The 25,813-nt window shown below is 40.8% G+C and overlaps 1 protein-coding gene across 2 annotated transcripts in view; it reads left to right on the top strand.

The window, feature by feature from the left end:
- Positions 1 to 25,813, top strand: part of CHAT (choline O-acetyltransferase) — a 306,928-nt gene that overhangs the window by 227,847 nt on the left and 53,268 nt on the right. For both annotated transcript variants that reach the window (XM_089680057.1, XM_089680056.1), the window contains 3 exons: positions 10,179 to 10,279; positions 20,521 to 20,649; positions 25,412 to 25,534. In XM_089680057.1, the coding sequence (XP_089536183.1) occupies positions 10,179 to 10,279; positions 20,521 to 20,649; positions 25,412 to 25,534 (353 nt within the window). The remainder of the gene's footprint in view (positions 1 to 10,178; positions 10,280 to 20,520; positions 20,650 to 25,411; positions 25,535 to 25,813) is intronic.

Raw genomic sequence — 25,813 nt, 5'->3', positions numbered from 1 at the left:
TCTAAGCGCTTACTTGAAATTCACAAATCCCTGCCTTTGAAGAGACGCTACTGTTTGGTATATCTCTGTATAACAGGTCCGCGGGCCGTACTATATAGATCAATATTTCAATCATTATAGTGTATATTTGATAACGGGAGTTTCCCAGTCTCCGACAAAAGTGGTGGTGGCAGTAGAGGGTTAGTTGCGTAATTAACCCGACCCAGTAACAATCGCATTTAGGCTGGAGGCACCGATTGTAGTTCATTAGCTGGGCAATCGCTGTGCTGGGTGCAGCTGAGTGTGGCCTTGTTACGCGCGTCACACCGCGATTTTAGATCGGCCGGTCCTTCGGTCACGAGTTTGGTGAGAAGGTCTGGGGTCTGACACCGTGGGCGTGACGTATTACTGTTAGTCGCGGTCGTGCGATTGTCGCCTGTTAGTGGCGCCGATCGTGGATCCGTGACAGGGTGTATTCATTTTTGCATCAAGTAATTTGAGTAAAACTGAAGATTTTTTAATCTAAGTTATATTATTAACCGAACTTCCATGTAATGAGCTAAACAAATGTTCTATATAAAACTCAGTTTTGTCAACATTTTGGAAATTGTTCTTGTGTTCTTGGAGATACTGATAAAATCTTACTTTTCAAAAAGGGGTGTACTCATTTATGTTGAGCACTGTATACTCAGACACACACACACACACATATATATATACACACACATACATACACACACACATACACACTTTTTATATTTTTTTTTTGTCAAACAATTAAAGGAACACTTGTTAATCAGAGACGAGCGTCAAGTCAATTAAACTCCTGGGATATTGATCTGGTCAGTTAAGTAGCAGGGGGGTTGTTAGTTAGTTTCAGCTGCTTTGGTGTTAATGTAATTAACAACAGGTGTACTAGGTGGGAAACAATGAGATGACCCCCAAAACAGGAATGGTTTTAGAGATGGAGGCCACTGCCATTTTTTTCCCTACTCATCTTTTCTGACTGTTTTTCACTAGTTTTGCATATGGCTAGGGTCAGTGTCACTACTGGTAGCATGAGATACCTGGACCCTACAGAGGTTGCACAGGCAATCCACCTTCTTCAGGATGGCGCATCAATACGTATCATTGACAGAAGGTTTGCTGTGTCAACCAGCACAGTTTCAAGAGCTTAGAGGAGATTCCAGGAGACAGGCAGGTACCTTAGGAAAAATGGACAGGGCCGTAGAAGGTCCTTAACCCATCAGCAGGACCGGTATTTGCTCCTTTGTGCAAGGAGGAACAGGATGAGCACTGCCAAAGCCCTACAAAATGACCTCCAGCAGGCCACTGGTGTGAATATCTCTGACCAAACAATCTGAAACAGACTTCATGAGGGTGGCCTGAGGGCCAGTCGTCCTCTAGTGGTCTCTGTGCTCACTGTATCGGCACTATAGAGCTCAATTGGCATTTGCCATTGAACACCAGAATTTGCAGGTCTGCCACTGGAGCCCTGTGCTTTTCACAGATGAAAGCAGGTTCAGGAGCACATGTGACAGACGGGAAAGGGTCTGGAGAAGCCATGGAGAACAGTGGCTGCCAGTAACATTGTTCAGCATGACCATTTTGGTGGTGGGTCGGTGATGGTCTGTGGAGGCATATCCATGGAGCGATGCACAGACGTCTACAGGCTAGACAATGGCACCCTGACTGCCTTTAAGTATCGGGATGAAATCTTTGGACCTATTGTCAGACTCTATGCTGGTGAAGTGAGTCCTGGGTTCCCCTGGCACAAGAAAATGCCCAGCCTCATGTGGCGAGAGTATGCAGGTAGTTCCTGGAGGATGAAGGAATTGATACTATTGAATGTCCCCCATGAGCGCCTGACCTAAATCCAATAGTACACCTCTGGGATATCATGTTTCAGTCCATCCGATGCCACCAGGTAGCACTTCAGACTGTCCAGGAGTTCAGTGATGCCCTGGTCAAGATCTGGGAGGATATACCCCAGGACACCATTCATCATCTCATTAGGAGTATGCTCCAACATTGTCAGGCATGCATACAAGCACGTGGGGGCCATACAAACTACTGCGTACCATTTTGAGTTGCTGCAATGAAACTTCAGCAAAATGGACTAGCCTGCTACATAATTTTTTTACTTTGATTTTCGAGGTGTCTTTGAATTCAGTCCTCTGTAGGTTGCTAATTTTAATTTCCATCAAACGATGGGGCATCCTTACATTCCTAACACATTACCCAGTCCATATTAGTATAGATATCCAGCATGACATTTTTCCGCATTGAGATCTTATGTATTTTCAAAGTGTTCCTTAAATTTTTTTGAACAATATATATATATATATATATATATATATATATACACACACACACACACACACACACACATATACATATATACACACACACACACACATATACATACATACATATACACACACATACACATATACAGTGGGGCAAAAAAGTATTTAGTCAGCTACCAATTGTGCAAGTTCTCCCACTTAAAAAGATGAGAGGCCTGTAATTGGCATCATAGGTAGACCTCAACTATGAGAGACAAAATGAGAAAAAAAAAATCCAGACAATCACATTGGCTGATTTGGAAAGAATTTATTTGCAAATTATGGTGGAAAATAAGTATTTGGTCAATATCAAAAGTTCATCTCAATACTTTGTTATATATCCTTTGTTGGTAATAACAGAGGTCAAACGTTTCCTGTAAGTCTTCACAAGGTTGGCACACACTGTTGCTGGTATAAACCATTCCTCCATGCAGATCTCCTCTACAGCAGTGATGTTTTGGGGCTGTCGCTAGGCAACACGGACTTTCAACTCCCTCCAAAGGTTTTCTATGGGGTTGAGATCTGGAGACTGGCTAGGCCACTCCAGGACCTTGAAATGCTTCTTATGAAGCCACTCCTTCGTTGCCCGGGCGGTATGTTTGGGATCATTGTCATGTTGGAAGACCCAGCCATGTTTCATCTTCAATGCCCTTGCTGATGGAAGGAGGTTTGCACTCAAAATCTCACGATATATAGCCCCATTCAATCTGTCCTGTACATGGATCAGTCGTCCTGGTTCCTTTGCGGAGAAACAGCCCCAAAGCATGATGTTGCCACCCCCATGCTTCACAGTAGGTATGGTGTTCTTTGGATGCAACTCAGCATTCTCTCTCCTCCAAACACGACGAGTTGTGTTTCTACCAAACAGTTCTATTTTGGTTTCATCTGACCATATGGTATTCTCCCAATTCTCTTCTGGATCATCCAAATGCTCTCTAGCAAACTTCAGACGGGCCCGCACATGTACTGGCTTAAGCAGGGGGACACGTCTGGCACTGCAGGATCTGAGTCCTTGGCGGCGTAGTGTGTTACTGATGGTAGCCTTTGTTACGTTGGTTCCAGCTCTCTGCAGGTCATTCACTAGGTCCCCCCGTGTGGTCCTGGGATTTTTGCTCACCGTTCTTGTGATCAATTTGACCCCACGGGGTGAGATCTTGCGTGGAGCCCCAGATTGAGGAAGATTATCAGTGGTCTTGTATGTCTTCCATTTTCTAATTATTGCTCCCACAGTTGATTTGTTCACACCAAGCTGCTTGCCTATTGCAGATTCAGTCTTCCCAGCCTGGTGCAGGTCTACAATTTTGTTTCTGGTGTCCTTCGACAGCTCTTTGATCTTCACCATAGTGGAGTTTGGAGTGTGACTGTTTGAGGTTGTGGACAGGTGTCTTTTATACTGATAACAAGTTCAAACAGGTGCCATTGATACAGGTAGGACAGAGGAGCCTCTTAAAGAAGAAGGTACAGGTCTGTGAGAGCCAGAAATCTTGCTTGTTTGTAGGTGACCAAATACTTATTTTCCACCATAATTTGCAAATAAATTCTTTCCAAATCAGCCAATGTGATTGTCTGGATTTTTTTTCTAATTTTGTCTCTCATGGTTGAGGTCTACCTATGATGCCAATTACAGACCTCTCTCATCTTTTTAAGTGGGAGAACTTGCACAATTGGTGGCTGACTAAATACTTTTTTGCCCCACTGTATATACATACACACACACACATATACATAGCACCCATATACTTACACACACGCAGTCATGGTTGAATATATTGACACTTCTGCATTTCTGTCAGATAATGCGCCACTTCACCCAGAAAATTGTTGAAATTACAAATGTTTAGGCATTTTCACTTTTATTTTTTTTTTTATTGGTATGACACAAAAAAGTGGAAAAACAAAAAGCCAAATCTGACACATTCCACACAAAACCCCAAAAATGGACTGGACAAAATTATTGGCACCCTCAATTTAATATTTGGTAGCACACCCTTTAGAAAAAATTACTGAAATCAGTCGCAGACCAGTCAGGGTATCCATGCTGACCTGTGTCCACAGCCAAAAGTGTCTACCATGGGCAAGCATCAGAACTGGACAACAGAGCAATGGATAAAGATGGCCTGTTCTAATGAATCACATTTTGTTTTACATCATGAGAATGGCCAGATGCATGTGCGAGCAAGCCAATGGTAGTAGTGTGATGTTTTGGGCAATGTTCTGCTGTGAAACCTTGGGTCCCGCCATTCATGTAGCTATTATTTTGATACCACTTACCTAAACCCTGTTGCTGACCAAACACACTCCTTCATGTAAACCTCTTTCAGCACTGCAAAAATAGTTCAAGAATATCTTGAGAATACAAAAAGCTTGAGGTGTTGACTTGGGCTCCACATTTATCAGATCTCATTGCAATCAAGCATCTGTGGGATGTACTGGAAAAACAAGACCAATTCATGGAGGACCCACCTCAAAAAACTTACAGGATTTAAAGAATCTGCTACTGGCAGCGTGGTGCCAGATCACACCTTTAGAGGTCTAGTGGAATCCATGCCTCGACGGATCAGGGCTGTTTGGAAAGTAAAAGGGGACCTACTGATGTGTTAAGTAGGTGGTCATAATGTTATGGCTGATCAGTGTATAAATAGTTTTAGAGTCACAAGCATACAAGGCATTCCATCATTGAGCACATGTGCCCCAAACAAATGAAGGACTCCCTTAAAATACAAGCAGGCAGCAGACTATGAAAAGCAAAAAATGGGCAAAATATGGAGCATAGTTGTTCTACATAAATACAAACACTCACCGGCCACTTTATTAGGTCCACCCTCGGGCGGACTGACCATTTGGAAACTCTGGCACTGCCCGAGAGCCCAGGGTCAGTAGGGGGCACCATGAGATGCCCTTGGTACCTTTTTCATAGGCTTTTTTGAGTTTTTGGCAAGGACACATGGGCCCCATAATCCCCTATTGCCCAGGGGCCCCATGAGTTGTCAGTCCGCCCCTTGGTCCACCTGTTCAATTGCTTGGTAACAATCACATGGCAGCAGCTCAATGCATTTAGGCATGTAGACGTAGTGAAGACAACTTGCATAAGGTTTAAACCAAGCATCAGAATGGGGAAAAAAGCAGCAAGTGACTTTGAACGTGGCATGGACGTAGGTGCAAGATGGGCTGGTCTGAGTATTTAAAAAACTGCTGATCTACTAAAATTTTCACACACAACCATCTGTAGGAGTTTACAGAGAAAAAGAGAAAATATCCAGTGACTAGCAGTTGTGTGGACAAAAATGCCTTGTTGATGTCAGAGGAGAATAAACTGGTAAACTGGTTGCTGTGACATTCAGACGGTAGGGCATGACCGGATCTAGGGGGGTGCTGGGGTGTGCTGCACCCACCCCAGATTTTAGTTGTGCCCCCCCAAAGCCATCAGTCCCCCCTCCTCTTGCCTGAGCCCAGGTCCCATGACGTCAGCAGGGGGCGCCAGCAGGAAGAATGTTTGGATTGCCACTGTCTTGTCTGGTATTAAAATACATGCCATCCCGACCTGCCCGCATAGTAAGCTAGACTGCTGGGCCTCGATCGGGGTGGGAGGTGTTAAGAGGGAGGGACTTCAGCTACACAGGAGGCATCTGGAGGAGGGCTGCACTGTCTCCCCAGCCAATGGACACACAGGATGCGGTGTACATCACTGCTACAAGTTGTCCCGCGGGCTTCCTGTGTTGTCGGGTGGAGCGGTTCTGCAAAGAAGCTCCTGCAGTGATGATGGGGAGGCAGAAGTAGCAAACATTGTGTTTTGCCCCAGTGGAAACTGGAAGCTGCTAGATGTGCCTGTACAATGCGTAGCCTGTGCCCCTCTCCCCCTTGATAATAGCAGTCACTGTAATGGCACGGACATTGCCATAATTTAAACACGGTGAGAGTAACCTTAAATGTGCAGTACAGGTGTAAGGTTACTGCCACCATGTTAAAAGACAGCAATATTGGTGGCCTTGCAGTGACTGTTATTTGTCCAGGTTCACACTAGCCAAGGCACTGAAAAGCAATCTGCAGTGGATTGCTTTTTAGAGTGTGGCTAAGCACTTACGGTCAGGCATTCAGGAGGTGATCCTGCCACATCCTGAGTGCCTGTGGTTTTCTTTTGGCTTTTTTGGGTGGATGGGGGACAGTTTATAGTGGGGATAATGCACCACAACTGCAAGCCAAAAGTTTGTCCTCATGGTTGCAGTGCAGCCCTATTGACTTGAATGGCTGAGTCTACCACGCGATGTTGCCTGTCAAATCAACATGCAATAATAGACAGAACTCCCGCGCATGCAAGTGATGTCATCCCAGCCCAACCATTGATAACTGGAAGCTAGCCACTCGAAGATGTCAGTGACCAGGGGGAGGTCCAGGCCATATATATATATATATATATATATATATATATATATATTATAGTTCTACTTTAAGTTTACAGATTGCAACTGCAGTGTGTTTTGAACCAGGTGCGGGAAACGCACATGGAACTGAAGTTTCCTGCACCGCATTATGGTATGAGCTGGCCCTTAAAGAGCAAAATGAAAGTGCTGACCCTTTAAAGAAAAGTAGAGGACTGTGCATTTTGTGCTTTACACACTCCTGACCCCTGAGCTCTGTACAGTACATATTCTGCACTCTGTCTTTTACCCACTCATGAACCCTGCCCCTCTATACAGGTAACACTGAATAATGCGTACAATTCAGCTTTCGGAAACAGACCAGGACAATACACTTTTGGCAAGATCAAGAGGTATTCTCTGTACTTGCTGAAAAATACATATACCTGATACTTGCACGATGTTAAATACTTCTGATCCTTGCATTCTGTATTTAGGCTGACATTTTAAGCCCCTCCCACTATTTTACTGCAATTGTGCAGAAAAATATATGTGATGGAAACATTCAAATATTTAAAAATGATTCTTCTTCCTGAGGCTTAAGTGCATCTGTGAGACTGTCACTTGGGATGCAGTAAGTAGGAGTATTTTGTGGATACAAGGACTATGGTATGCAGTATGTGTGCAATAAATAAATCGATATTTTATATATATATACACACACACATACATATACACACATACATACTGTATATATATTTATATATTTTATATATTTTATTTTTTATTTTTTTTTAATTTATTTTTTTTTACTCATTCAATTCTATACCTGATTTTGCATTTCTGGGTAGGGGGCGCGCACCACCATAGCCATACCCACGCCGCCGCTACAGTTGTCGATCACAGATGTAGATTCCCCGCCGGGTATCACTGACAGCGGAGAGACCTGAGTGAAACAACACAGGTCTCTCTCCTGTCAGCAGTAACATGCAGCTGTGTATTTCTCACAGCAGCAGAGAAATACACAGCAGCATGTTTCCCTAGTAAAACACACACAGCACACTTTGTAAAACAGCACACAGTTAACCCTTTGATCGCCCCAGATGTTAACCCCTTTCTGTCCAGTGTCATTAGTACAGTGCTTTTTTATTAGCACTGATCACTGTATTAATGTCACTGGGGATGTCAGTGGCAGTTAGTCAGTTCCTCCCAGTGTCAGAATGTCTGCCGCGGTCCCTCTAAGTCACTGACTGCCACGATTACTAGTATTAAAAAAATATATATATTGCTTCAGTGCCCCATACCGGGCCTCTTGGCTCGTCAGCAGCGGTTGGCTTCCTATTTGTTTTTATCGGCCACTAGGACAATTGCTCAGGCCTGGAAGAGTCCGTTTGTACTTTTTCAGGGGGTGCGGGAGCGTATGACTACTATGATGCTCAACGAGCAGATGTCGAGTATATGCAACGACTCTCAACATAACTTTTTGAAAATATGGGAGCCGTGGTTGCAATACGCCTTTCCCACGCTCCCCCCGGCCAGTGTGGGGAGGTAATGGAGTTTGGTATTGGCATTCGTGGACCCCTGCTCTTTGGTGTATGTTGTTTTTTTTAGTTTTTTGGGGGTTTTTTTCCTTTCGTCTCTGCTCTTCTTCTCTCTTTTTTGTTTGTTTTGGTGAGACAGTGGACAGCTGCCTTTAGTTGCGTTAGTCAGCATTTCACTGATGTTATTGTAACCTATGTGCCATTGATAGCCCCTATGTGGGCATACGCTTTGCCTTATTGCAATTAGAGCGTTGTCTGCTCTATTATGCCTTTTTTATCGGTGCAATTGATAGCCCCTGCGTGGGTGTGTTTTGTTGCCTCTGTTTTATACTGTTTAAAATTAATAAAAACCATTGAAATACAAAAAATATATATATACCAATTAATTAATTAATATAAACCAATTAATTTACATGTACTGGGGTTTTTTTTTTTCTTTAGCAAAAGCATGTAGTAGAATACATTTTGGCCTAAATTTATGAACAAATTTGATTTTTTACATTTTTTTACTGGATATATTTTAAAGCAAAAAGTCAAAAATATTTTATTCTTCAAAATTGTTGGTCTGGTCTGTTTATAGTGCAAAAAATAAGAAATGCACAGGTGATCAAATACCACCGAAAGAAAGCTCTATTTGTGAGAAAAAAAAAAAAAGAAAGGACACATTTCATTAATGTACAGCATTGCATGACCACCCAATTGTCAGTTAAAGTAACACAGCACCATATCGCAAAAAATGGCCTGGTCGGGAAGGGGGGTAAATCCTCTGGACGGAAAGTGGTTAATCATCCCCTTTAAGCCCCTCCCACGGTTAGGTAAAATTTGGCCACTGCATCACTCACTTTTGACCTTTGAACATTGCCTCACATTCTGACCTGTCTGCTACCCTGCTGACAACTGTACACTGCTATATAGACTGCTGCCCTGCAGACTTCCCATCCTCTGCCCCACTGACACCCTGCACCCCTACATCAGACCAGCTAGATCCGGCCCTGATGTATTTTATCTGTATACAGATAAAAATGTGTCATAAACATGCAGTTCAGGCTGGTGGTGGTGTAATGGTGTGGGGGATATTTTCTTGGCACTAGCAAGGTGTACCTAATAAAGTGGCCAGTGAGTGTACATATACTGTTTATTCTGGATTGTTGCTAAAATGATCATTGAACTTCACTATAACCTAAAGAGAGATACAATGTTGTAAGATTCACATGAAACATTGGAGTTCGTTCACACAATAATACATTTCATTGCTGTGCAAAGTTGATATACGAGTCTGATGTTGGCCTATTGTAAGCAAATTTCAGTCAAAACAGATGAGGTTAGCTCATGCAAATTCATTTGGCAACAACTGAAACTTAAAGTTAATGTGAACCCTCACCTTGTAAAACAACCCATTCAGTTCAAAATAGAAATGCAAGGTAAAACATTTGTGTATACAGATAAAAACAATATAAATACATTCTCCCCCCCCCATTTTTATAAGTGATCACATACCCTCTGTCCTCAGCTGCTTGAGGAGCTCAGACAGCTAGGGAAGGTTAAACAGCAGAACACTAATCTTCTCAGTTAATGGCTGTGTGGGGGGAGAGCATGTCAATACGTTTTATTTTTGGAGGAGAGTGGGCAGAGTTCCTAGAACAGCTAGAAAACTGACCACGCTGTGCTCTCATGCCTAGTGTGGTCAGTTTTTAATAGGACCGCAGAGGGACTGCCAGGAACACCAGGGATTTCACACAAAGGAAGCAATACAAAGAGAATAGGATACTTTTTCATACAAGTATATGGCATGGCAGGCACATATCAGGAGTATAAAAATGTGTGGTTAACATATTCTTTAATAAAGTGCATAGTTAGGATAGGACTACTCATTATCTGTAATGTAATATGTCCTTTTATTATTTATAAATGATATGTGTTTTGCCATATTTGTGATTCATTCCTCTCTTTTTTAGTTTGTTGTAGGAAGAGATGGAGTTTGTGGAACCATATGTGAACATTCTCCTTTTGATGGAATAGTCCTTGTACAATGTACTGAACATTTGTTGAAATACATGTAAGTTGTAAATTTTTGCTTAGAGAAAAGAAAAACCGCAGCCTAAAGTAAAAGATCAACGACAAGCTTTCATTACATAAACTATATAAATATTGGAATGCAAGATGTGATCAGTTACTGTGCAAGTGCTTTATTTGTGTGATGTACGATTATGTAAGACCCGGTATGTGGCCTAAAAGCATAATCTACAAAACTTTGTATGTAAGCACTGGCTACCTGCTGGTGGAATTAATTTGTCACTGACTGACTTACATAGTTATTCATATAATTAACATGTGAATAAACCTGGACAGCAGTCTATCTAGCTCAACCTATGTAAAAGTGGAATTGAAGCAGAAAATAGAATTTATGGGAAAGTTCAATTAAAGGGATACTAAACACATACTGTTTAATTTACATTGTCACTTATCTTTCTGTATGTCAATAATGGCACTGTAATTTAAAAAAAAAAAAAAAACCAACAACATCTAAGTACCTTTTTGCGTAATTGTTATACAGCTATCATATGACCCCGCTCTTTCCCAGCCTGTCTGTAGGGAAACGGTGGCCAGAGGAGTGTCTAGTCCTCTGCTGCTGGTCACGTGTTAAAAAAAAATGTTTTGTAATACAAGTAAAAATAAAACATTAATATGAAAAAGCTGTTTTAAATTGTCATACTGATATATATTTGAAAATCAAAGCTTTATTATTTTTTGGCAACATGGTGTGGGTGGATTTATGTGTTATGCCCCTCCAGCCTGTGTCTTTGAAACCTCCATTATTTAAGATGTATTATCCCGCCCACATTGTGTTAAGCTGGTTAGTGGGCATGAAGGAGGGGGGAGGGAGTGGGCTGTCACTTAGCACTGCGTATACGCCCACATATATGACTCTGTAGTCACATGAGCTGCTCATATGTGATAGGGAGGAAATGCTAAGGGTAGAAAACATATTAAAACCTGAGCATGTGCACTAGCTGCCAGTGCTACTCTGCAAAATCCCCAACTACAGTGGAGACATGGACAGAAGGGGGAGATAGAGAACAGCAGGATGGGCAGCAAAGTGGCTAAATGGTTAGTATTTCCACCTGGCAGTACCAGGGTCATTGGTTTGAATCCAAACCACGGCACCACCTGCCTGGAGTTCTCCCTGTGCCTGCGTGGGTTTCCTTCGGGTACTCCGGTTTCCTCCGACACTGCAAAGACATGCTGGTAGGTGAATTGGCTCCTGTCTAAATTGGCCCTACTATTTGTATATATGAATGTAAGTTAGTGACCTTAGATTGTACGCCCCTTAACGATTAGGGACTGATGTGAATGTACAATATATATATATGTAAAGCGCTGCATAAATTGATGGTGCTATATAAGTACCTGAAATAAATTAAATAAATAAAACCAGTATTTTTGCAAAATACAAGAAAAAGAAGAATCCCATAGTGACGGAGTTTGAACAGCATGTAATACAGTATTTATTGATAGTGTTTATTGATGTGGGTTGAATGACACTTTAAGGATGGGAGCTGAATAGCAATAGGAGTCCTCTTAGCCCTTGTTCACATTTGCAAGATTTGTCTCGTGACAATGCACAAGAGGAATCCCATTGTCCATGGGGCCTGTTCACATATATGCTTGACTTTAAAAAATGTGCAAGAGCATCTTTTGGTGTGACATCCCCCAGTCTGCAGAATCTGTGTTTTTCTCCTTGCTGGGTCTTATTATTTGAATTTGGAGTGGTTGTGAATGATACCATATGCACATCCACATTACTCATTTACAGGAAGCTGTTAACTAAAAAAAAAAAAAAAAACACGAAAAAAAAAAGTCCTATCTTCCACCAAGGCAGAGACTGTAGTTCTTAATGGAGCTCAAATGTGACAGCACCACCACACTTGTAGTCCATTGATACTTCCTCCAGCCCCACAACTGGTCTCTACCATGGTAAGGACCTGCGACTGGAACAATAGTGTGCAGGTGCCAGAGCATTGCACCTACAATCCACTGATCACTAGTGCAATCATTTGCAGGCTTCAATGCAAACAATAAATAATCATTTTTAAATATTCAGTATGGATTAGGCTTGTGTCGATGGCATCAGTTGGAAATCAGTTTGAGATGCTTCTGAGATCATTCAGAAATCATTAACAGGTGCATTTAAACAATAATGGAATTACCTGTGAGCCACTTGGAATTAGAATATAAGATTAGAGAATAAGTTCGCAGGCTCCTCACTACATCCTCAATATATGTACATTAGTGACAAACAAAGAAACAAAGAATGGTGCCGCGCTCTTATATTGAACATGTGTTTGGATATAATAAAATGAGAGTGATGAATTATCTAAATTCAGTTGCATAAATTACTTCAATATAAATCAATTTTCCAATTCATTAAATTGCATAATGATAAACCATAGATATAACACACAAAAAAAAAAATAAAAAATAAATATGAATTGGTATTTAAATATAAATGTCCAATACATATGAAAGTCCAATCAGTTGTGAAATCCCATGTTGAGACTTACTCAGTGTACTATAGTGTATTATTCACATAATCCCGGATAGTCTATAAATAAAACTGCTGAAAAAAGCAAGAGATTACTCTGATGTGTTCCTCTGTGGAAAGCAAGCTGGATGGTTCACCTCTTTACTCCTGGTCATGCTGCTGTGGATGGATAGGGTAGGGTCCTCCCTCCAACAGGCTCTATGTACTTTCTCCCTATTACTCCACGTATGTGCCAGGAAGAAAAGAGAGGAATAGTGCATTATCCTTGGTATAAATTATATTTATTTGTGCCAATTTTGCACTTACAAAAATTTAAATCATGCAGCGCTTTTAATATAATGTGATGTGTCCAGCCTGAGCGGCGTACGGACATACACTGCCTGTACTCGCCGTTCCAAGGAGTCAGGTACATGGTGACGTCAGTGCCCCTCCCCAACGCATTGCGCCACAGGGTCACGTGGCTTCGTCCGGGGGATGATATTAAATTAATTATTATATTAAAAGCGCTGCATGTTTTTAATTTTTGTAAGTGCAAAATTGGCACAAATAAATATATTATATACCAAGGATAAGGCACTATTCCTCTGTCTTTTCTTCCTGGCACATACGTGGAGTAATAGGGAGAAAGTACATAGATCCTGTTGGAGGGAGGACCCTACCCTGGATCCATCCACAGCAGCATGACCAGGAGTAAAGAGGTGAACAATCCAGCTTGCTTTCCACAGAGGAACACATCAGAGTAATCTCTTGCTTTTTTCAGCAGTTTTATTTATAGACTATCCGGGATTATGTGAATAGTACAGTATAGTACACTGAGTAAGTCTCAACATGATGGGATTTCACAATTGATTGGACTTTCATATGTATTGGACATTTATATTTATATATATTTATTTAAATACCAATTCATATTATATATTTTTTTTTGTGTGTTATATCTATGGTTTATCATTATGCAATTTAATGAATTGGAAAATTGATTTATATTGAAGTAATTTATGCAACAGAATTTAGGTAATTAATCACTCTTATTTCATTATATCCAAACACATGTTCAATATAAGGGCGTGGCACCATTCTTTATTGCTTTGTTTAACAGGTGCATTTGTATTAGAGTAAAGCTGTCAGTAAATCTTCTAAAATGTATACGTCCTGCCTCCCCCCCATCCAACGAATTGGTGTTTCAGTGGCCTTAAAGGCACTATTACTGAAGGTTGCAGGCAGATTTTGTGAAACCCCTGTAACAAAGTGAAACTACATGGAGGGGGTTTTTTTGGCTAAGGAAAAAGCTACTGGACAGTTATATCCTCCAGCATCTACGTGGAATTAAATATAAATAAAGAGTATTTTTTTTTAAATCATCCTGATAGCTTTTGCCCTTCTGATGAGAAGCAGTGAAAAAAAATATTTTAGACCGGTTCAAGTAAAAGCATCTGTCTAGATTACGTATGGCATATTTGAAATTGATGTTTAGTATACTGGTTTATGCGGTGTAGGAGATGTTTGAATAGCAGTAGTTATTTATTATACCATTGATTATACGTGCTTGAGCAGTGTGCAACTTCTACAGTGCACCAAGGCATAGCATAAAAATAACACATCATCTCTAGTCAAGGACACAAATTTAGCAATCACAATCTTTAATGTAAGTTGATTTATCACATGTAGTAATATTATAGACCTGCTTACGGTCTGTACAGAATATACTATGCTTTAGCCTTAAGCTTTCTAATTCATTAGGCAAGGCTCATATTGAGAAATCAACAACAGAGAATTCCTTTGTAAATAAACTTTCAAGAGTAACAAGGATGGTAGGCTGAGTAAGTTAGAAAACTTGCTTCAATAGAGATTTAAACCAGCCACATATGGATCACAATGTGGCCAGTTCAGCAGAGATTGGCTGAATTTTGATCCATGTTTGGGCACTATAGTTATACAGAAGTCAGTCTACCGAAAAACTTCTTTATAACCGCTCTGTTGGAAATTTTATGCTTGGTCAGTGCTGCTGGCTATAGCCTGCAGCACTGATCAGTGTTACTGACAGCGGAGAAGTCTCCCTGGTGTGAGAATATAATGACACAGCAGGGAGGAGTCCCTCATCCACATCGAGTGTATGGATGGGGGAAAAAGTATTTTTTTAATTCAACCCACTGGCTGGAAAAAAAAAGAAGAATCTTCTATGGCCTGCCTTAATCTCTTCCTGGAGCCTCCAGATATTTACATCCTACTCATCAACTGGAAGACAGAATGCTTCTAACATTTTGAAGCAGATTTCCTACAGGATTTGAGAATGTTGGTACAATAAAATGTGTGAAGATTCACGTAAATTATCCAATCATGTGAAAAGAACATCCCTGTCTACTTATTTCATCTGAACACAACTGGATAAGTGAATATACACACTATTTTATGAACATTCTTTAATCCTTTAGTAAATCATCCTCAGCTTTGTCCAGGACCTCCTACTAGCTAGACAAAGTTTTCAGATGGGCAAAGTGTAAGCCTGGCAGATGGTCTTGGGAATGTTAAAACCTAATAACAGAGGGCTAAAAATATTGAACAGTGCTGTTTTAAAACAGTTTTGTTGGTGTTGTCCCACTAAAAGGAGGTGACAAATAGGCTGCACATAGGGGAGCATAAGAACAAACTGGAGTTTATACCTTTCACTTGCCATTTGTGTACATCAAGCATAGCTTTCTGGGTACTAGCATCACATTTGGGAAGAGGTTGATATGGTTATTGGGAAGGTGGAGGCTTTGTGACAAGAATTATGCACTAAGCAACAGCTATAGTGCCTTGAAAAAGTATTCCTACCCCTTTCCATTTCCAAATTTTGTCAAGTTACAACCAAAAACATAAATGTATTTTATTGGGGTTTTATTGGAGGGACCAACACAAAGTGGCACATAATTGTGAAGTGGAAGGAAAATGATAAATGGTTTTCAACATGCTTTACAAATAAATATGTGAAAATTGTGGGGTGCATTTGTATTCAGCCCACCCAAGTCAATACTTTGTAAAACCCAATTTCGTTGCAGTTACAGCTGCAAGTCTTTTTTGGTAGGGATGCACCGAAATATCGTCCGAAAATTCAGTTAGGAAAAATTTAGCTGATACAGGTGCAGATACAGGGGGCGGTGTGTGAGGAGGGGCTGTGGAGAGAGGCAGAACAGGAGCAGTGTATACAGTGACTGGCTGCCTATATGTCAGAGCTGCTTTTTAAATGTAATTACAAGCTTTTTTCTTCTTCACTATAGCTCAAAGAATGAACTGTGACTTTCCCCAAAGCTAAAGGAAACTAAGGGGTGGGGTCACTGGGTGACCCGCCCCTTTGTTTCCTTTAGCTCTCTAAGAATGAAAGCTCCTTCTCTGAGCTATATTGAAGGAAAAAAGCCAGCAACTGCATTTAAAATCAATGCATTTTTTTACATTAAATTACCGTTTTTTTCCCTTTACTATAGCTCAGGGAAGGAGCTGTCATTCTTGGAATGCTAAAGGAAACAAAGGAGCGGGGTCACCCAGTAACATTACCTAGTGACCCCACCCCTTAGTTTCCTTTAGCTCCGGGGAAGTGACAGCTCATTCTCTGAGCTATAGTGAAGAAAAAAAAGTGGGTAAATACATTTAAAAACCAGCACTGAGATAGTGACAGCCAGTGAGGGGGCCTCTCTGTATGCACTGCTCCCTCACTTTATACACTGTTCCTCTCCTGCCCCCTCCTTACACACACTGCCTTCCCACCCCCCCTCCTCCCTACAAAGAGAACCTGTCACTTATATGCTATCACATAGGCAACCATTGGTCCCCTGTGTGATGGCAATAAAATCATAAGTTAAAAAAAATAAAAATATACGTTAAAGTAGAAAAAAAATACAAAAACAAATTGGAGCCTCCCTACCCCCACATATGCAGACATTTCGGTTTGGTTTCCGGCTACATGCATTTTTGGCATCAGTTTCACCACCAGAATTTTCATTTCGGTGTACCACTATTTTTTGGGGATGTCTACCAGCTTTGCACATCTAGAGAGTGAAATGTTTGCCCATTCTTCTTTGCTCTGTCAGATTGGATGGAGAACTTCTGTGAACAGCAATTTTCCCACCAGGCCATTTCATGTGGCCCTCACACCCAGGGCTTTTTTAGCTGGAAAGTGGCAGAGTGGTGCAGAGGTCAAAGCTGAGAAGGATAGGTGGAAAAGAGATGTGGACAGCCCTTCAAAGAGAGCTGAACCCTGCACTCTGTGCATAGCACACCCCTAAGCCGTGCACTCTGTACACTGCACACTTTTGAACTTTACACAACACATACTCCTGAACTCCGCACTCTATAAGTGGTGCACCCCTAATGCCCTGCACTCTGTACGTAGCAGTACTCCTGAACTCTGCATACATAGTCTTACAAATACAACTGTCCCTTTGAAGTCAACCTAATGCTGATGTGTCCCGTGATGAAATTGAGTTTCACACCCCTGATCTAAACCATTCCATTGTACCTCTGGCTATCATTGTCCTGCTGGAAGGTGAACCTCCGTCCCAGTCTCAAGTCTTTTGCAAACTAACTGGTTTTCTTCTAAGATTGCCCTGTATTTCGCTCCATTCATCTTCCCATCAACTCTGACCAGCTTCCCTGTCCCTGCTGAAGAAAAGCATCCCCACAACATGATGCTGCCACCACCATGTTTCATGGTGGGGAGGGTTTGTTCAGGGTGATGTGCAGTGTTTTCCACCACACAGCGTTTTGCTTTTAGGCCAAAAAGTTCCATTTTGGTCTCACCTGACCAGAGCACCTTCTTCCACGCTTCCTGTGTCCCCCACATGGCTTTTCTCAAACTGCAAACGAGACTTATGTTTTTTTTTTCAACAATGGCTTTCTTCTTGCCACTCTTCTATAAAGAGTGGATTTGTGGAGTGCACGAATAATATAATATATAATAATATATTTGTCCTGTGGACAGATTCTCCCACCTGGGATGTGGATCTTTACAGCTCCTCCAGAGTTCCCATGGGCCTCTTGGCCGCTCCTTTAATTAATGCTCTCCTTGCCCGGCCTGTCATTTTAGGTGGATGGATATGTCTTGGTAGGTTTGCAGTTGTGCCATACTCTTTCCATTTTCAGGATGATGGATTAAACAGTGCTTTGTGAGATGTTCAAAGCCCTGTCTGGTGTGTTCCTTGGTCTTCATGGTGATGTTTGTTCACTAATGTTGTCTAACAAACCTCTGGAGGGCTTCACAGAACAGCTGTATTTATACTGAGATGAAATTACACTCAGGTGGACTCTATTTCCTAATTAGGTGGTTTCTGAAGGCAAATGGTTCCACTAAATTTTAGTTAGGTCTATCAGAGTAAAGGGGGGCTTAATACAAATGCACACCACACTTTTCAGATATTTGTAAAAAAAAAATGTTTAAAACCATTTATCACTTTCCTTCCACTTCACAATTATGTGCCACTTTGTGTTGGTCTATCACATAAAATAAAAATAAAAAATACATTTACACTTTTGGTTGTAACATGACAAAATGTGGAAAATTTCAAGGGGTATGCATACTTTTTCATGGCACTGTACGCATTACAAGCAGAACATCTGGTTGACATAGTAGATCTCAACAAAGGCTCCCAAGAAAAGGATCATGCGGCTCAGCTGTCATATTTTAATGTATAATGGCTACTGGGCTTAAAGTAAAAGTTTGTATTATATTTTAAATTTAGTAAAATAATATCAGTGAAGAAAACCAGAAAGAAGTGACATTTACGGTTATGGCCATATAACTGGCCAATCAAACCCAATTCATGAGTCAGCAGTTATAGCTGTAATTTAGTCCACAAAATCTAGCATAGCTGTAGAAATTTCCTTCCTGGATAGGTCTCAGAAAAGGCCATACCTGATTAGGCAAGGGGGGACTCTGAGGAGTATGGGGCCTCAAATAGAAGACCAGGATCTGAGTTATTGGTGTCAGGTCCCTAAAGAGGGAATGGTTTTAAATGAGCTAGAGAGTGCAAACACAGCAGAACTACTTCCCTTGTACTTGGGATCCAAATGAGAAACCTGGGGTACTCACAAACCAGAGCATAATGGCCAGAGGTAAACTGGGTCACTGTAGGTGGCAGGTGAGTCGTTTAAAATTAGAGTAATGGAAGACAGATTTTGACGCACACTGAAAAAGGTGGGAACAGAATATGCAAAACACGCATACAAACAGTGCAGTTAGAGGAGCAGCACAAAATGATTAATTGTTAACCCTTTCCATAGAATGGATGGAAAATTGTTTTTGTTTAATAGTAGAAATTCAGTGCTGAAAGTCATAGTCATAGGTCACCCTCACCCCATTCTTGGGAGTAATTCACTAGGGAGTCTTCGGAGACTGGGTTACACCAAAAGTGTCAGCCAACACCGTAGGCAGAGGTCTGGGAAGTGCCACAATCAGAGTTCAGTGCCTGAAGGTCATTATTTCAGCCCTGCAAGGTTCAGCTACAGCATCAATGAGAAGTAGCCCATTCTAATTGCTCCAAAGAAAGCTCAGCGGTGTATCCACAGAGTCTTGTAAATGACTAGTAAAGATGGGAGTGGCAGGGGTCATACCTGCTAGCCAACTGTTATTTTTTTTGCCATTGTCCATTTCCTTCTGAAGGCGACAGTACAAACCAATTGCCTATGGATTATTAATGATACTCTGTCCTTAAAGTGATAATAAACCTTAGTTTTTTTTTTTATTAATAAAATAACAAACATGTCTATACTTACCTGCTCTGTGCAATGCTTTTGCACAGAGCACCTGATCCTCCTCTTCTGGGGTCCCCCGGTGGCTCTCCTGGCCCCTTCTTTTAAGTGGGTGCCCCCACAGAAAGACGCTTTCCATGGAGACACCCGTGAAGGCTCACTCCCAAGCCTCCCTGTGTCCACTGTCACAGAGCAGGCAGCTCAGCCCCACCCCTGCTCCCATGTCACAGCATTTTATTTACAGCAACAGGAGCCATCCCACTGCTATCAATCTGCCCAATGAGAAGGGAGACAGTGGCTAGAGGAATGGTTTTCATGCACCTTGCTGGATTGAATTGGGCTCCAGTAACAAAAAGAGGGACTGGGGGGAACTGAAGAACAGAAGGTTATTCACATTAATGCATAGAATGCTTTAAGGTGAAAAACATTAAGTCTTTAGAACCACTTTAATGGAACAATAAAGCAAAATGCTTTATCATATACCTTACATGTTCTGTTCTGCATCCTGGAGCTTGAAGGCTTTATAATTCTTTGAGTGGGAAAAGTCTCCATTCTTAGGTCCACATCTTACTTAGCAGCCAGGCCTCATTAAATGATCTCAGCTGTCCACAGGCCTTTTTATACGTGAGCCAACTTATGTTCAAGGCTATCTGTTTTGGAGGAACCTAAAATAGGAGGCACCTTGTTGGTCAGAGCATGAATTTGGTTACTGGCTCAGACAAGCAGATGTTTTGATTAATATAGGCTATGGACTTGCTGTACAAAGACTGCCTGCACTCAAACTGTGTGTTGCCATTCAGGAAAAAAGTGTAGGGCAAGCCAGCTGCAACTGTTCCTGGGAGTGCCTGTTTTGGGGAAAGTTTACTGTTCCCATTTCCAGCGGTGGTCGATTTCCATTACAAAGTATGGTATGATTATCTATAGGTGATCTGAAAACAGGAAATGTTGAAAAAAAATGTAAGCTTATGTTTATTATTTTTTTTTTTTACACAGTTTGTGTTCTGATGCCTTAAATATTCTAAATCAATTTTCAGGAAAAGTAGTCCCAAAAAATTAGTGAGAGCAGATTCAGTCAGTGAACTTCCAGCGCCTAGAAGACTTAGGTGGAAGTGTTCCCCTGAAATTCAAGGACATCTGGCATCTGCTGCTGACAAGCTACAAAGGTATGTATTTGGTTATCACCCATTTCTCCTAACTTAAAAAAAGATATATTACATTTAGAGCAGTGTTAGATTTCAGCAAATATATGTAAAAGCTCTCTATATTTTGATAGAAAGGTTTGTTTTTTTTCTTTTTTATGTGCACTTTGACTATGTTTAATATATAGATATTGTGTTGTAAAAATGCTCTAGAATGTTAAATGAATCTTAAAATATTTAGTCCCTTATTCAGACATTTTTAAAATCTTTGTCCAGATTTCAGACAGCATATAGATCCTAGAGGTTACTGTACAGGAAAACAGTTTCTATAGAGCATATTTGTATTAAGTGGTGTTAATAATAATTAGAGATGAGCGAATCGAACCAGGCGAACCGGAATTCGATACGAATTTCAGGAAAAATTCGATTCGCGTCGAATCCGAATATTTGCCTACTTCGGGTGCGCGAATCGGATTTTTCCCGATCAGCCGGCAAAAGTGTCCCTGCAGAGAGCTCCGCTATTTCTGACATTTCTCTGACAGTTCCTTCACATGTACAGCGGTTGAAACATTGTATCTATTAGTTTCCATTTAGGATACAGATGTTTCAACCGCTGTACATGTGAAGAAGCTGTCAGAGAACTGTCAGAAATAGAGGAACTCTGCACATACACTTTTTGCCGGTTTGGAATTCTTATTTTCATCCTACTTCTTCTTCTTCTTCTTCATCCTCATCCTCAGAAGAAGAAGAGGATGAGGATGAGGAAGAAGAAGAAGAAGAAGTAGGATGAAAATAAGAAGAATTCCAAGCCGGCAAAAAGTGTATCTGCAGAGCTCCTCTATTCTGCAGATACACTTACAGGAGCTCTGCAGATACACTTAGAGGAGATCTGCAGATACACTTTTTGCCGGCTTGGAATTAATCTTATTTTCATCCTACTTCTTCTTCTTCATCCTCATCCTCAGAAGAAGAAGAGGATGAGGATGAGGATGAGGATGAAGAAGAAGAAGAAGAAGTATGATGAAAATAAGAATAATTCCAAGCCGGCAAAAAGTGTATCTGCAGAGCTCCTCTAAGTGTATCTGCAGAATAGAGGAGCTCTGCAGATACACTTTTTGCCGGCTTGGAATTATTCTTATTTTCATCCTACTTCTTCTTCTTCTTCATCCTCATCCTCTTCTTCTTCTTCTGAGGATGAGGATGAAGAAGAAGAAGTAGGATGAAAATAAGAATAATTCCAAGCCGGCAAAAAGTGTATCTGCAGAGCTCCTCTATTCTGCAGATACACTTAGAGGAGCTCTGCAGATACACTTAGAGGAGCTCTGCAGATACACTTTTTGCCGGTTTGGAATTAATCTTATTTTCATCCTACTTCTTCTTCTTCTTCTTCTTCATCCTCAGAAGAAGAAGAAGAGGATGAGGATGAAGAAGAAGAAGAAGAAGTAGGATGAAAATAAGAATAATTCCAAGCCGGCAAAAAGTGTATCTGCAGAGCTCCTCTATTCTGCAGATACACTTAGAGGAGCTCTGCAGATACACTTAGAGGAGCTCTGTAGATACACTTTTTGCCGGCTTGGAATTAATCTTATTTTCATCCTACTTCTTCTTCTTCTTCTTCATCCTCATCCTCAGAAGCAGAAGAAGAGGATGAGGATGAGGATGAAGTAGGATGAAAATAAGAATAATTCCAAGCCGGCAAAAAGTGTATCTGCAGAGCTCCTCTATTCTGCAGATACACTTAGAGGAGCTCTGCAGATACACTTAGAGGAGCTCTGCAGATACACTTTTTGCCGGTTTGGAATTAATCTTATTTTCATCCTACTTCTTCTTCTTCTTCATCCTCAGAAGAAGAAGAAGAGGATGAGGATGAGGATGAAGAAGAAGAAGAAGAAGTAGGATGAAAATAAGAATAATTCCAAGCCGGCAAAAAGTGTATCTGCAGAGCTCCTCTATTCTGCAGATACACTTAGAGGAGCTCTGCAGATACACTTTTTGCCGGCTTGGAATTATTCTTATTTTCATCCTACTTCTTCTTCTTCTTCTTCATCCTCATCCTCATCCTCAGAAGAAGAAGAGGATGAAGAAGCAGAAGAAGAAGTAGGATGAAAATAAGAATAATTCCAAGCCGGCAAAAAGTGTATCTGCAGAGCTCCTCTAAGTGTATCTGCAGAGCTCCGCTATTTCTGACAGTTCTGGGACATTCACTCCATACAGCGGTTGAAACCGCTGTATGGAGTGAATGTCACAGAACTGTCAGAAATAGACAGAAACTGTCACAGAACTGTCCTTCTTCTCATCCTTCTTCTCATCCTTCTCCTTCTTCTCATCCTTCTCCTTCTTCTCATCCTTCTCCTTCTTCTCATCCTTCTCCTTCTTCTCATCCTTCTCCTTCTTCTCATCCTTCTTCTTCTCATCCTTCTACTTCTCATCCTTCTCCTTCTCCTTCTTCTCATCCTTCTCCTTCTTCTCATCCTTCTCCTTCTTCTCATCCTTCTTCTCATCCTTCTCCTTCTTCTCATCCTTCTCCTTCTTCTCATCCTTCTCATCCTTCTCCTTCTTCTCATCCTTCTCCTTCTTCTCATCCTTCTCCTTCTTCTCATCCTTCTCCTTCTCCATCTTCTCATCCTTCTCCTTCTTCTCATCCTTCTCCTTCTCCTTCCTCATCTCCAAGGGCATTTAAATTAAAGGTACAGTGTTCTGCACTAATTTAAAGGCTCTCTGAAGCCTAGAAACCCTTTTTATAAGTTAACTTCGTAGCGAATTAATTCGCATCGAAACGAATTTCTTCCTGAAATTCGGCGAATCAGCCGAATGGAATTTTTGAATAATTCGCTCATCTCTAATAATAATAATAATAGGTATAATATACAGGTGAAACTCAAAAAATTTGAATATTGTGCAAAAGTTCATTTATTTCAGTAATGCAACTTAAAAGGTGAAACTAATATATGAGATAGACTCATTACATGCAAAGCAAGATAGTTCAAGCCATGATTTGTCATAATTGTGATGATTATGGTTTACAGCTCATGAAAACCCCAAAACCACAATCTCAGAAAATTAGAATATTGTGAAAAGGTGCAATATTCTAGGCTCAAAGTGTCCCACTCTAATCAGCTAATTAAGCCATAACACCTGCAAAGGATTCCTGAGCCTTTAAATGGTCTCTGAGTCTGGTTCAGTAGGAATCACAGTCATGGGAAAGACTGCTGACCTGACAGTTGTGCAGAAAACCATCATTGACACCCTCCATAAGGAGGGAAAGCCTCAAAAGGTAATTGCAAATGAAGTTGGATGTTCCCAAAGTGCTGTATCGAAGCACATTAATAGAAAGTTATGTGGAAAGGAAAGGTGTGGAAGAAAAAGGTGCACAAGCAGCAGGGATGACCGCAGCCTGGAGAGGATTGTCAGGAAAAGGCCATTCAAAAGAGTTGGGGACTTTCACAAGGAGTGGACTGAGGCTGGAGCCAGTACATCAAGAGCCACCACACACAGACTGATCCTGGACATGACATGGGCTTCAAATGTCGTATTCCTCTTGTCAAGCCGCTCCTGAACAACAAACAACGTCAGAAGCGTCTTACCTGGGCTGAAGAAAAACGAAGTCCTCTTTTCTGATGAGAGCAACTTTTGCATCTCATTTGGAAACCAAGGACCCAGAGTATGGAGGAAGAATGGAGAGGCTCACTGCAAGATGCTTGAAGTCCAGTGTGAAGTTTTCACAGTCTGTGTTGATTTGGGGAGCCATGATTGTGATTCCTACTGAACCAGACTGAGAGACCATTTAAAGGCTCAGGAATCCTTTGCAGGTGTTATGGCTTAATTAGCTGATTAGAGTGGGACACTTTGAGCCTAGAATATTGCACCTTTTCACAATATTCTAATTTTCTGAGATTGTGGATTTGGGGTTTTCATGAGCTGTAAACCATAATCATCACAATTATGACAAATCATGGCTTGAACTATCTTGCTTTGCATGTAATGAGTCTATCTCATATATTAGCTTCACCTTTTAAGTTGCATTACTGAAATAAATGAACTTTTACACGATATTCAAATTTTTCGAGTTTCACCTGTATACTGTAGACTTTACGTCAAGTGCAGAATAAGTCACCGTAGGGATATTGTACTACTTAGCTTGTGCTCTGTTATCTAGACACTGATTCCTTGCTACAGAGGATACTAGGTTAGAAATCACATAGGCTTTATACTTCTTAAACTGATTCCTATAGTAAACACTGCACCAGCCACTCAAAATTAGATGATGGAAATGCAATGCTACTGTAAAAGGCTATTTAAAGATAAAGCAAGACTCCAAACTAAAGTACATACTATATTCAAATGAATACAAAAATATTGTCCATTCTTGTAATTCTCACACTCCAGCCATACTCCAAACAAGAAATTCCCTTTAGTGCATTTTGGCTAATGTCTATACTCATGGGACAGAGATGGTACCGATTCTGAATTCAATAGGCAGAGGGGTTGATGTGTCTTCAACTTGGCTATGTATTGTGAAATCACTTGATTTTACTTGGCTAGCAGAGCTGTACTTTACTAGCATACAATTGGATTGAATGTATTGAGCATTTTACTGGCTGTTGCAGTTTTGTACTGTTAAGTCTGTGCCATAACCATAAAAAGATGTCCGTATCCCAGCTAATGCATTTAGCACTGTTAAAATAATGGATGCACCCACTACTGAGAAGATATGTAATCTCTCTTAGATGTAAGAGTTTCATTCATAGTATCCAGAATGTAATCCTACCTTTTTCTGTTTTCACAGGATGGTGCAAAGTCTTGATTTTGCAGTGTATAAGTTTAATAAATATGGAAAGGAATTTATCAAAAAGCAGAGCATGAGTCCTGACGCTTTCATCCAGCTATCACTTCAGCTTGCATTCTACAGGTAACATATTTACTGTAACAACAAACCATAATTTAGTTCCCCATAAATATTTTTTATATAAAATTTTCTACACAATAAAGCAGCATTCCTTTTATGCCCACATTGTTGTTTTTGTTGTCTGCTGACTGAGCCTATATTCTTTAAAAGAAGGAAACCATGGCTCATACCCAATGGTACCTTAAGGCTTCATGCACACCAGTGTTTTGTTTTTTTGTTTTTTAGTTCAAACAACGCTGTAAAAAACAGCATAAAAAATGCAGCTTTTTTTTTTTTTTTATT

The sequence above is a fragment of the Staurois parvus genome, unplaced genomic scaffold, assembly GCF_062004578.1.
Source record: "Staurois parvus isolate SC_StPar_1 unplaced genomic scaffold, SC_StPar_1.0 ptg000234l, whole genome shotgun sequence".
Taxonomy (NCBI): domain Eukaryota; kingdom Metazoa; phylum Chordata; class Amphibia; order Anura; family Ranidae; genus Staurois; species Staurois parvus.
Note: the sequence above shows the minus strand (reverse complement) of the source record. Positions and strands in the feature narration are given on the sequence as shown.